Source organism: Tinamus guttatus, unplaced genomic scaffold, assembly GCF_059628265.1.
Source record: "Tinamus guttatus ecotype Peru unplaced genomic scaffold, ASM5962826v1 Tinamus_guttatus_pri_ptg000079l, whole genome shotgun sequence".
NCBI lineage: Eukaryota > Metazoa > Chordata > Aves > Tinamiformes > Tinamidae > Tinamus > Tinamus guttatus.
The window spans coordinates 343258-356855 of NW_028288613.1; the positions used below are offsets into that span (position 1 = coordinate 343258).

The window sequence follows — 13598 nt, forward strand, 5'->3', positions numbered from 1 at the left end:
CAAGCCCAGTCCTGCTGCTGCTGCGAGCGAGCTTACGAATCTGGGCGGCTAACCAAGCAACCTATGGCACAGAGAGAATGTGTCATTGCTGAGAAACGATGGTGCTGAGACACCACTTCCGAATTCTTCGGAGAACTGAACAATAGCACTGTAAGTGCATCGGCAGATAACTGGGATAGGTGTTGGTGAAGCAGCCCTTCTGCCAGGTCACCAGGTCTCCTCGAGCGTCTTTGTTGCTACTTCACCAGGGGTGAACACCCTGATCCACCGGCTGCCAGTGAATCCTGCAGATTTGCTGCTCTCACCGTCTCAGTCAAGCTGCAATTTCAGCTTTCAGCTCCAGGATAACCAGGAATAGCGTATTTGCTCACTGCTGAAACATAAATAGAAGAGCAAACAGAAAGCAAGCAGAACAGCAAGCCTGGCGTGGAGACTTCCCTTGCAGCACTGATCCCCTCCGGAAAGCCCTGCACGCAGCCGAGAGGGGACGCTTCCAGGACGGCCTTTGCTGCCAAAGCCCACGCGGGCCCCTCGAGCAAAGCGGCCCACGAAGCCCCTGCAGGGCCTGCCCCTGGCCGGGCACCAGTGCGGGACGGGCCTGTCCTGGGCGCAGGGAGCCCCGGGGCAGCAGGGCCCCGTGGCCGAGCAGCCGCCGGGGCCGCCGCACCGGCCGCCTCTCCCGGGCCGCGCGGGGAGAAGCTGCCCCAGGGTCCCGCAGGAACGCGGGGGTCTGGCCCGGGAAGGGCCAAGCAGCACAAGGGACCTGACTATTTGCTCAGGAGTTTCTTGGAGGTTGTGGAGTAGAGAGAAGAAAAAAACATTTATCATAAGGAAAAACTGACCCTGTTCTCCATGCTGTACTTATGTTTACATCATTGCAAGCTAAATGAACACTCTGCATCCAAATTTAGATTTTTATTCACATATTTCATCCGAGCCTTAACAACAAGCATAAATATGTGAAGATTTTTTTCAGTTACCAAGGCTTGCCAATTGTGTGGGCAGAATAAAATGTAGCTTAAATAATTTGCTAAGAAACCATAAGAGACTGAGCTGTATCACTACCCCGTAGCTGCCAAAACTTGAAGTACAAGTCTGAAAACATGTAGCGAGTATATTCGCTAACATTAATTTTGATAGTGAAGTCACGCTCTTTGCTGAAATCTGATACTCCCTCCCTGTTCCCACAGCAATAAACAGATTTGAGGTCCATATGGAAAGCACAGCAGGCAGCTAAGGTTCCTTTAAGAACAGAGGTGTCCTACAAGGCAGTGGACAGGACAGAGCAGAAGGATGTCCCCAGAGCCACATAATCTCCAGCACCAAACACGAACCCAGAGGCAAACAGTCATCTTCTGCAAGCACCAGTAGGCAGTGAGGAACACGATCAGCAAAGAACAACAAATAGCAAGGGAAATTTAATATTAAATATTAGCCAGAGCTAAAATTTAATGGCAACAGCAAAAGCAAGAGCTGAAAAATAGTGAGCAGAGCAGAAGTGAAACCAAATGAGATGAAGAGCCCTTCAGTAAATATAAACCAGGCTGAGGACGTGGCACAGCGTGCTGCTCGTGGCCCAGGGCTGAGGGCGGCTGCCGCCCAGGCGGCAGAGCCTGCGCGACGCTCGGACCGCGGCTCCGCGCGCGGCGGCGCGCAGGGCGGCCCTGCTCGCGCAGGACACGCTTCCTGCGCGTCAGCAGCCCGAGGCAAGAGACGCGGCACCGCGCGCGATGCTGCCTGGGGCTCCAACGCGCGTGTAGGGAAGCTGTCACGTTTTGCAACCGCTCCCTAACGCCGCACACGCTGCGCTGCTGTCACCGCGACCCAAGGCAAGCTGTCTGCGTGCCCAATGCGGACACCGCCACACGGCGCTGCGGACGCCTGCGCCACGGGGAGCCAGGGGGGCCGGCGGCACCACGGAGCGGGCAAGGAAGCAGCTCTGGCTCCGAGCCCCGGTGCCGGCCGCCCCGCGCTGCCGCAGCCCGGCACACGGATCCACTGTGCGAGCGCTCCAGCCACAACTAGGTCTTAAAAACACTGAGGAACGAGGGCGTGGATAGAGACAGCCCATGTTTTCCCCCAAAAGGCTCCTCTCTGCAAAAACTGCAGTAATGTCCCATGGCAGTTACCTTCTCACCACGGCTGCCAGGTCAGGCCTGCTAAAGGCTGCAGTACCGCACCTAAACAAGAGACAACTCCGAAGCAGAGCAGTTGAAACACAGATCAATGTTGGCTGATGGAAACTAGCAAACACGGAATCCCCCCCAAGTAATTTTTGAACTATTTCTTTGTTTCTGATGGGTCAACATGTAAATAAACACTGCCAAAAAAAAGTATATGTTCCTGTGATGTTCCTATGGGAAAATAGTTTTGCTTTTCCCACCGGGATTGATAAAGTCTCTAAAGGCAGAAACTTGCCACAGCAGCAATGCAAGGAACTTGAGAACAAGTTGCTGCAGGCCGGCGGGTGGGACCACGGCGGCGCAGCCGGGAGGAGCTCGCCCGCGGCTCCCGGGACTGGCGCTGCCAAGCGGGAGCCGGGCGAGGTTTGTGCCCGTCGCACCGGGGCTGGGCTGCGCGTGGAGACGAGCGCGGCTGCTGCTCCCGCCACGGCGCGGCTGCCCCGCCACAGCGTCACCGCCCTACGTGGGTCCTGCCACAGCGTCACCGCCGCTCCCGCCACAGCGTCACCGCCCTACGCGGGTCCCGCCACAGCGTCACCGCTGCTCCCACCACAGCGCGGCCGCCCGCGCAGGCTCCGCCACACGGTCACCCGTGGGGTCTCCCCCCTGCCCAACAGCGCCAGCCTGGGCCGGTACCCGGCACCGTGGCCCTTCCGCGGGACGGGAGCTGGAAGAGGCCGCCTGCTCCCTGGGGCGCCCACGCGCCGGAGGAGCCCACTAGGGTTCTGAACACGTTTCTGCACAGCGGAAACACAGCCGCTCTTCGAACGGGTCCCGCATGGCACCACTGCGCCGCACCGTGCGGCAGTGACTCCCACTCGGTGAGGCCGGGGCAGCCGCAACGCGAGTTTATCACCCCACGCCTTGGGCTACGGGCGAACCAGGCGCCCGCCCCCTGAACCACCTCGCGGCAGAGCCGCCGAGCGTCCTTCCCTCGCACGCCCTGGAAGGTCGGCACGGCTTCGTGCGCAAACACCACCTCCATTCTCTCTTCCGGCTGCCCCCGTGCCCGCGCTCACCAAGCGGTCCCCAGCGGCGCTGCCGGGGCCCAGGCCCGCGGGGAGCGCACCTGCCCCTGCGGCCCTGCTCTCCAACGCGGGGACTCGCGGGGCGGCCGAGGCGCCAACGCTGCCCAGCGGCCGCAGCTTCCAGCGAGAGCCAGAGCCCCGAGCGGCCCGGACGGAGCTGGGGGACATCCCTGAGCGCAGCAGCGCGCGGGCACCAGAGCTGCAGCGGGGACACGAGGTGCCGCGGAAGGGCACGGCCGGGACACCCGAGCAACAGCGCCGAGGCCAGCCGGAACCGACCACATTCGCCTGCAGCTTCACATGCAGAACCAGGAGGTGCGACTGCAAAGAAACGGGTCTGAGGGAGCAAGAGACCTCTCTGCCAGGGCTTTACTTTACAAAAGTCATTTATTTCTTTAAACTTATCTCAATCACAGAGCTGGAGTGCATAGAAAGCCTCTGCCAGGGTTTCCACACATCACTTGTGCTCAAGTCAGCACCACAGCAGTTTCAGAACAGCTGCAGGCAGAAACGAGACTTACAAATTCCCTACAGAAAAATGCATATTTGTCAAGGACTATAGCTGGAATGTATCTTTTCATAAATAGATGAAAAGTTAAGGGAAGACCAGAAAACATTTCACTCCAAGATGAAAGGATTTTCATTTCAGTATTTTTAAGAACTACCTCATATCTGCAAACTGCATCTCTCGGTTTCCAACACTTACTCACTGAACCAACCTGAGCTCCAGCACTTAGGCTAGCTGCACCACAAGAGGAAACTGCCAGTACTGAGATCCTTATTCTTTTCTATGCTTTTACTTTTACTTACTACCTTTTAGCAAAAGCAACCTAAATGGAAGGATCCCTTTTGTTTGCACTCAATAAATGCTTTAATTATAATATTTTATAGGAAAAGGTACTAAAAGTCAAAGTGATAGAATACTAAGTAGACATTAGTGCTGAAAAATAATCAAGATAGCAATAATACAAACACTTTGAGTATTACCTTGTATCATTTAAGAAAAAAGGCATCAAAAGCCAAGTGTTCTACCACCCCCTCTTCCCCATCTGCGGACTGCTGAGCTTGGCCTGAGCTGGCCCACAACAGGAGGCATTTCCCTGGCCTGTCACCAGAAGGGGCTTCCTTGCAGAGCCGCTGACGTTCTCCAAGGGAGACGCTCACTCATCCTGCCAGCGGCCGCTCACGCAGCGACAAAGGCAGAAAATCCTGTTTTTCTACAGCTATTTCCCATTCTCTATCAAAGCAATAAGAGTGCAGGAAAGTGTGGAATAAATCTCAATTACACTAATGTAGATGTATTTTGGTAACTGTCACGTATTGAAAAGACTGGCTTGCTATCGGATGACCTGCTTGCTTCCCCCTCCTCCCCCCACCTTCTTTTCCAGGGGAAAACATGAGCTATGGGGCAGGGAAGCACGGCAAAGCTTTTGATTTTCACGCTGTGGGATGCGGGACGGCCTCTTCCACCGGCAGCTGCGGCCGCTGCGCTAAACCCAGCGCAGAAATCAGCGGAGCTCCTGGCTGCGGGCAGCGACGCAGGCGCCGAAACGAAACCGCCTCCGCCACGGACTCGCCGGCGAGGCAACGCTGCAAATGAAAAGGCTGCTTTGCTTAGAACAGCCTCCCTCTCAATAATAAATGAGGAGCAGAGAGAGCTTTCAGGAGGAAACAGGATGCACAGGGCAAGAGAGGGAAAAGTAATCCCTTCTTATTATTGCTATGTAATCTGCAGGGATTTAGAAGATATAAACACTACGATGAAATAAATAGCAGAATGAAGAGGAGGAGATAAAGCAAATAAGGGCAGATCATCCTTTTAGAAAAAAAAAATCATAAAATCCAGGAATTCAACTCATTTTGCATGCAAAACTCCACTGGGGAGAATACTTATGATGAGGACTTTGAAACAGCAACAAAACCTTTAAAGTTTGACTTTAGGGATAGCACCAGTGCAAACTGCTAGCTAACTAAAAACACTAAAGTTACCTACTACTGTTATATAACTTCACATGAAAATACTTTGGAAGTTGGAGCCTATTAAATTGATACCCTAAGAATACTATTTTTGAAAATTCTGAAATCTTTAAAATGCTAAATCTGCCTTATCTGCTATTTAAAAAAAGACAACACTAACAAAATTTTAATTATATAATGCACTTGACTGCTACTACTTCTACATGTAAAGATCTGCTATAGCTGTTAATGATAACATTCAGTCACGATGAGAAGATGCTCTGCAAGACAATCTCCGAGCTTCCTGCTTTAGGGAGGCTGCAGACCACACGAGCCCTTCGTTAAAGGTGTTTTTCTCAGAGGACAGTGAAAATGCACCTACCAGCACAAACTCGTGCAGACTTTCTAAGCATACAACTCTGGCTTGGAATACAAAAAAAGGAAAACAGAGAGATGCATATTGCTTGTATTATTATTCCTTGGGCAAAGTGGGGAAGCGCTTCTGGATTTCTTGCGCTAGCAGATGCACATAGTTGCACATCAACGCTCCTGTTTCACTGGGTTTTACTGCAGCGCTGCCTGGTGCCCCAGTCCTCACGGACACGTGGAGGGGACGTGCTCCGCGCTTTGGCTCGCGCCCGGCTGCGTGCGGCAGCGGGAAGCGGCCTGCGGAGCGCAGCTCCCACCGGGAAGCACCAGGACGCGTGGCTGGAGCGGCGCTGGACTGCCCAGCTCCGCAGGGACGTGCGGGCCAGGAGCTCGCGCAGAGCCCGGGCAGCTGCCCCGGGACGCCAGGAGGAGGAGGAGGAGGAGGGATCGCGCCGCCGCCGGGCGGCTGCAGCCCCGCGTGCATCACCAGCACCACGGGCTGCAGCCCAGACACCGCATGTTCACACGTGCACACGTGTGTGTGTTCGGACACAGCTCTGCCAAGGTGGCAAAGCCATTTGTTCTTCCCCAAAATCATGTTTGCAGAGCCCAAGCTATGGTAGATAGAGCCAATTTTTGACCAACATCAACATTTCACCTCCTGCAAAGGGGATCCAGGACTAAGACGCTCAAAAACAAAACAAAAACTTAAGTATTAAAGCAACAGAAAAAACATGAAAAGCACTAAGACTCTGCTGCAGAAAGCTCAGAGAACTGATGAAGGAGTTTCAGAACGTTTCCGAAGTTGCCAGTGGTGCACGAAAGTTATAATCACTACCAAAACAACCAGAAAATAGAAATTAAAGGGTGCAGAAAAACATATACAGAAGCTTTGAGACTTTTTTCCTGGGTTCCAACAAGAAAAAGCGCTGAGAAGTGCCGCTTTGCTGGGTGCGTATTCCTAAAAAGGAAGTCCTCGGTTCGCAGAGGGCACTTCCTCGGCGGTGGCACGCGGACGCGCCAGCGGCTCCCGGGGACGCTCTGCACCGCGCACAGCGACGAGCCCCGGCGAGAGCAGCCCGGCGCCCTCCTCGCTCTCCTGCCCTCGCCATTCTGCTCCTGCAACCCAATTTCCAGCCTTCCTACCCCTTGCCCGCCAGAAAGTTTTTGTTGATCTCTATCAGCAAGGTGTCTGTGGCTGTAACTAGCAGAATTCAGCAGAAAGTGTCACCATGCCTTCAAATGGCTCGTGCAAACTTAAACAACCAACCACACACACACACCTGCCCAGATTTCTTTCAGTCCAGAACGCATTCAAACGGTCTCACAATAAGGACAGAATACGTTTCTCAGCAATAAAATAACATATTCCAAGAAGCTGTGATGGACCAAATATTATTTTTTGCTCACTGTAGCAGCTATCATCTGAAGCAAAGGATAAAAGCTTCAAGTTAAGGCACCTTCTTATCTGTGAGACACTAGCCTTGGCAGTTACTTAGAAAGCAAAAACCTAATTAGTGCTTTTTCCATTCCACAGCATTTGAACTGTTCCACAAAATTCAAATAATTATCAGGGACAAAGATGCTGTCTTTACCAGCTAAATTCACAGACCCCTGATGTCAAAACGAAAATACACAGACTACTTTGAGCCTACAAAATTCAGATTGCAACTGAGCAGGGAGGCGTGGAAAAAACTTCTACACCATGATTATCACCCTGTCCAATCTTCATGTCATTCTATTTTGTAGGACAAGACATGTTTCTCCTACAGCTACTTTTTAGACAGTTGTAGAAAATGCAAGTTTTGCTGCAAGAGCAGGCAGAAAAGCGAGCACTGAGATGCTACATTCGCTGTCAGCCTCCTAGCGCCTAGGACAGCAGCTCTCCAACTTGCTCCCTTCGGTGAACTCAAATTACATGATCCATTTGGTTTTCACCTCTTATCATCCTCCTGCGCTCGTCTGCCCCAAACGCACCCTGAGAATTAAGAGCACATCTACTGCCCATGAGGAGAGCCCTACACGCACACGGGGGGAAGAAGAAGGGCTCTCAGGAGCACCTGCCTGGCCTAGGCTCACACACTCCAGTTTCTGCTGAAATTGGAACAAATTAATTTGTATTCTCCAGTGCAAGCAGAGATTATGGAACTTAAAAAGCCAAGTCTCCAGGGCATATCTGAAATCTTTAACAAAAAAAACGCCTGTATGCAACACAAAAAGAGGGTAGTTGGAAAGGTGTCATTCTAAAGGGCGAGGATGTTTTTCCCATTTTTTAACTGCACCAGCTAGAGATGAAGCAAATAATAGCAAAACTTGGGAGACCGTAACAGAACACTGAACTCCAGCGATCTCCATGTGCTCCCACCAGCAGAAGCACCAGAACTCATGGCCACGGTTGCACCGACGCAAAACCCTCGGTAACGAGAGCTCCCCTGCACGCAGCCCCCAGGCCCGTCTGACCCGTCTGCCTGGCAAGGGGAAAGCCGAGTTCAGGGCAGGGATGGACCTGCCTCTCGCAGCGCGTGCTCGGGCTATCTTTCTCTGCAATAAGGACTGCCAATTGGTGCCGTGGGGGCTCTGGCAGGAGATCCACAGCTCACACTGGCCTCGGAACACCAGCCACTCACTCACACCTAACTCCTTGGTTTGAATCCTAAGGAAAAAGGGCGAGCAACTGCACCCAGGCACTTGGTAGGGCCACGCAGCGCGGGAGGGGGCACCGGGGCGCAGTGCGGGGGGCACCGGGGCACAGCAGGGCACTCACAGCCCCGCGGCGCTGCGGGAAGAGCAGCGCGGGGCCGACGCATGGAGCCGGGGGACGCGGTGACAGCACTGAGGGAGGCTTGTTCAGCACGGACAGAGCAAGCAAGGAGAAAATGGTGTGTGGGGGGGAATTAAAAAAGAAAAAAAAAAAGGAAGAAAAAGAGGAGAGACAGAGGGAGAGAGGGAAGCAGCAGCCCAGAGGTAACCTGAGCTCCACCTGCGACAGGAGCAGCTCGGTGATGAAAACAGGAAATGTTTGTGCAGCGGGACAGGCGGCAGCGGCGCACGCAGCAAGCGCGCAGGCAGCGCGGGACGAGGCTGCGGAGCCACCGGGCCCCCCGCGAGCGGCCGGGACGGGCCGTATCCCGCCTCCGGCGCGGGGGAATAGAGCGCCAAGGGCTGCGCCTGGCGGGCCGGGCGCTGGAGCCGGCGCCGCCCGCAGCCCGCGGACCCCAGTGCGGGACGGGCCGGGAGCCGCGGCAAAGCCCCGGGGCGGGCGGCGCTCGGCAACGGCTCGAGCGGCACCAGGGGAAGCGGCGCACGGGGGTCCCCGCCGCGGCGCTCCCGGGAGCCCGGCCCGGCACAGCCCGGCCCGGCTCAGCCCGCGCTCCGCACAGCCCCGCGGCAGAGGGTCGCGCCGCGGGAAGAGCCCCGCGGAGGCGGCCGGGACGCTCCTGCCCTGCGGCAGCCCGGGCGCGGCGCTCCCCGCCCCGCCGCGCGCCCCGTCCCGCCGCCCCGCGCACTTACGTCGTCGAAGAGGGAGCCGACGTTGGCGGTGACGAGCAGCACGGCGGCGCCGGCCGCGGCCCCCTTGCCCGCCATGGCGCGGCGGGCGGGCGGAAGCGGCGGCGGCGGCGGGCGGCGGGGCGGCGCGGGGGGGCTGCGGCGGCGCCCGGCGCGGGGGGGCCGCGCTCATCCGCGCGGCGCTCAGCGCGGCGCGGGGGCGGGAGCGGGCGCGGGGCCGCGGCGCATGGCGGCCGGGGGCGCGCGGGGCCGCTCCGCGCTCCGCCGCGGCCGCTCGGGCTCTGCCGGCCGGGCGCGCGGGCCGGGATAGGCGCTGCGCGCGCGACGTCACCGCCCCGCCGCCGCCGCTCTTAAACGGGCAACGCCGGCGCGGGCGGGGCCCACCGGAGCGGCGGGCGCGGAGCTGCCCCCGGGGGCCGCCCCGAGCGGCCGCCTCCCCCCGCGGCCCCGCCGGCCGCTCCCGTCACCGAGGGCACCGCCCGCCCCGAGCGGCCCCGGCCCCGCCGGCCGCCCCCAGCCCCGAGGGGCCGCCCCGCGGGCCGGGCTCCTGCGAGCGGCGCGTGCGGCGGCCCCAGGGAGCCCGGAAACCAAAGCCACAACCGCCCCCGCGCAGGGGGTCCCCGAGGCAGCGGCCCGAGCCGCCGCGCGCGGGAGAAGGGGCTCGGGCCGGGCGGGGCGCCGGGACACGCGCGGGCACGGCCCGCGTGTCCTGCGGATGAGCCGGCCGCAGCGCAATGCCAGCACGTGCATCCCGCCCGCTCCGATCACCCCTGCGTCCCCGGCGGACTGACGTTATCACCAAGATCTTTATGAAGAGCCTTCTGCGCTGCCAGAAACCCCCAGCACTGCCCGGTTAAACTCCTCGATCACAGCGCAGTGTCTGCAGGGTCTGGGGGCTGCTCCAGGCTTCCCCTGCAAGCGAGGAACCGTCCCCACGTCCCCCGCCCGCTCTGGGGTTTGGTTTGAAGCCTTTTGCTGCAGCTCTGCAAGGACAGACACTTGTAGCCCCAAAGCTGCAGCAGGTGAACAGCATGTGCCACCAAAAAGCAACACACCGCTGCCACGTGGGGCTGGAAAAGCAGGCTGAGCAAAGACTTGCAGGCTGCATTCGATTTTTATTTCATTTTTCCATCCACGGCACAGCTTCTTCCAGAGCAGTGATTCTGCAGGGCAGGCGGGAGGTGCTGCAGGTCCTGCGGCCGCTCGGCCATCGCTATCCCCGGCCGCAGTGCTGAACGCGCGCGGCGCCGCGCTCGCCCTCCTCCTGCTCGCGCTCCCGCACAGCGCCCTGGACCCGGCCGTAGCCGGTGCGATGCGCTAAAAACACCCAAGCACTGAGGAAGCGAAAGGCAGTCACTGGGCTGCGCTGTCATTTAAGGAAAACTGCCGTGTTTCCCAGCGTGGCTGAAGTCATTCTCAACGCTGCCGCTCTCCCGTTTCTGCAGCGGGGCTGGTTTGCATCATCACAAGAAAGGCAATGCAGAGCGGCATGTCACTTACCCTAGGTGAGGATCTTTCTTCTCCATAAGCCCCCGGCCCCTTTCTGCTCCCGTCGGTCCCCATCAGGGAGGCACCTGGGCAGCTCCGCGGCTCACGCGTGCGGCCACCCTGCCCGTCCCGCAGTGCCCGCCACGTCGGGGTTTTGTGCTGTGCAAGGTCTCGCTGCGCACCGCAAAGAACCGCAAAAACCTTTTCCATTAAAAGGAACGGCAGTGCTTCTCCAGCACGTTCTAGCTCCTAGATTTGGCTCCCATTTGTCACAGCTCTCAGCGACGCCGCGGGCTCCCCGCGCACCCCGGCCGCGACGCTGCAGCGCGATGGTCTGCGGGGCGCCACGAGCCCGGCCGTGGCCAGCACCAGCCCTGCAAGGGCGACTGGGCAGGAGGCAGCGGTGCTCAACAGTGTCACCTCGGCACCTCACAGGGGCTTTTATCCCTCTCTGTCACAGCGAGCACCAGGAAAAGCACATTCTAAGAGGAGAATCAATCCAACGAGCAACCCCTTATTTGATGGCACTGCAGATGGAAAAGGCTCCATTTACAGAGAATGCATTCTTATTCATTATAAAAGGGCACATAAAAACAACGAGCAAACAAACAGAATCCTTTATCCATCCATTGCAATGGCCCCAAATCATAGTAGGCCCAGTTAATGACTTCCTTTAATAATGAAGGGCTCTGTAAAAGGCTTTATGCCAAAAGCATGGGAAAATACATGGGACAACGAGGCCGTCAGCGGCAGTTGGCCCTGGCAGAGGCCGCCGTGCACCGATCGTCCCCTGCGGCACGGCAGGCGCTAACGCAGCCCGTTCACGTGCGGTGGAGCAGGCGCGAGCCGAGCGGCCCGACGGGCACCGTGCAGGGAGCTGCGTGCTCGCGCAGCCTCGCTCGGGCCGGGCCAGCAGGAACGCTCTCGGCATCCCGCCGAGGAAGCTGCTCGGAGAGCGCCCTGCCCAGCCGGTCCCGGCACGGTCGGAGCCCCAGGGCCCGCGCCCTCCGTACGCGCCAGGTCTTGGTCCTCAGGGCTGCGGCGAATCGGAGCCAACGTGGGGCAGGGACGGACTCGCGAATGACGCAGGAAGCGCCTTGCTGCGGCGGTGCCGGCTGCGTCTTGCAGCGGCTGCTCCCCATGAGTCGCCATTCTCCTCATTTCGCAAGTAACCAAAGGATTCGGGGAACTCACACCAAGCAAGGACACAACTCACGCAGGCCACTCCACTTTTCTGAGAATTTAATTTCTCTTAAACCAGGCTATGATATGGCAAAACCCATCCTCTCTCATTTTTCTGCACAGGTTTTTCTAGGAAACCAGTTGTGCTCAAATCTGGTAAGCAAACCTCCAAAACCAGACTGCAGCATTTGTGGGTGTTTGCTCACCATGGCACCGGGCTAGAGCAGGCATTGAGGGACATGACGTTTCTCGCCTGAATCCCGCAGTCACAGTGTCAATATCATCTGAACAAAATGTCGATTACCTAATCGCACAGCATTAAAAAAAATAGACTAATATGGTGCCAGTTCTCTCAGGACCATAGATATTTTTATGGGATATGGCATTATAATAAAAATTCCCTAGACTTCAGCTAAATCTAGAAAACTCATTAAATAGGTTCAATACACTATGGAGTACTATATAGAAATTTTATTATTGCGTGTGCACTCTATCTCCCTGCCTTCTTTGCCCAATCATTTTTACTTTGTAAAATACCCTATAGTTCAGTCGTGGGCAGCATGAAGAGCCGGCTGAGCTCCACCAGGCTCTGGAGATCATCGGCCTCCGAGCGCTTGGTGGGAGGAAGGGCCAGAGCTGCCTCCCGCTGCAGGGGAGCTGCGTGTGACGGGGAGGACGCGGCCGGGGCCGTGGCTGGCGCTGGGTCGCGCTGCAGTTTTGCCTCTGCAGCCCAAAGTGTGTCACAGAGGTTGTAAGCGAGCGCTGGTGGTGCTCGTGGCCGGCCCTCAGCCCCTAGCTCCAGGCAGTCCCAGTTCTCAGTCTCCAGAGCCGAGGCCGTGGCTGGGGAAGCTTTGAGCACGGCGGATGCTCTCCCCGCAGCCTCACAACGCGGCCTTGCTCCTGTGGAGGGCAGAGCACCAGGCACCTCTGTGCTGCTGGCGCACTCCTGTGCACTGCGGGCACCGCTCGGCCACCCCTGCGCATCATGGGGGCCGCTTGGCCACCTTTGTGCACAGGGGGTCAGTCCTGGTGGTCGGCGGTGTACGGCAGAATACGGTGCGTGGAGGAGCACGGTGTGTGGAGGAACACGGTGTACGGGGGAATACGGTGCGTGGAGGAGCACGGTGTGCGGAGGAACATGGTGTACGGGGGAATATGGCGCGTGGAGGAGCACGGTGCCCGGGGAGCACAGGGTACGGCTCACGGTGTAACCGGTGCTCTGGAGCATTAGGGGCTGTGCTGCTGAAGCTCTCAGGAAGACGCTGTGATGCCCTGGCCTTTGAAAGCCACGGGTGGGCACCAACTGCCTCAGCAGCTCGAGGGCATCATGTAGAGGGACACAGTTCACTAGAGGCGCATGAACATCAGGAGCACTCTCAAGCTAAACCTCCAAGCTCTGGCAGTAGCAGTGCCAGGGACGTGGCGCTGCCCGAGACAAGCACCGAGCACCGCGGCTTTGCTGGGGTGTCCCACGCAGGCAGGGCGAAGCCGCCCGCGCGATGTCCCTGCCGAGACGGAGCGCGGGAGGGGCCGCGGGACCGGCAGCCGCGGCGGCTCCTCCCTCCCGACGGCTAATGGAAAATCGGCGTCAGGCTCCCAGCGCCGGGATCGCTATGTGCCCCCTGACCCCATCCCGCGAGCCGGCGCGCCTGGGCACGTAAAAATAGCCCAGCCCTGCAGTGCCGAGGAGCAGGGGCCGCAGCAGGGCCGAGGTGCAGGGTGTGCAGCAGGACCAGCCGCATGGGCTGAGGTGGGACGGGCGCAGGGGCCACAGCGGGACAGACCTGTGCCCCTTTACAGCCCTGCCGGCCTGCTGGGCTCTGCCGTGACTGCCTGCCTGCAACGTGCCCCCCTCGCGCGGCACCCGCACGTGTGCGCAAGGAGC

General features: G+C 58.2%; 1 protein-coding gene across 2 annotated transcripts in view; it reads right to left on the bottom strand.

The window, feature by feature from the left end:
* INPP5A (inositol polyphosphate-5-phosphatase A) overlaps positions 1–9145 on the bottom strand; it is a 173548-nt gene extending 164403 nt beyond the window's left edge. For both annotated transcript variants that reach the window (XM_088520021.1, XM_088520022.1), the window contains exon 1: positions 9047–9145. In XM_088520021.1, the coding sequence (XP_088376147.1) occupies positions 9047–9121 (75 nt within the window). In that variant the 5' untranslated portion in view covers positions 9122–9145. The remainder of the gene's footprint in view (positions 1–9046) is intronic.
* Between the last annotated feature and the right edge of the window lie 4453 nt (positions 9146–13598).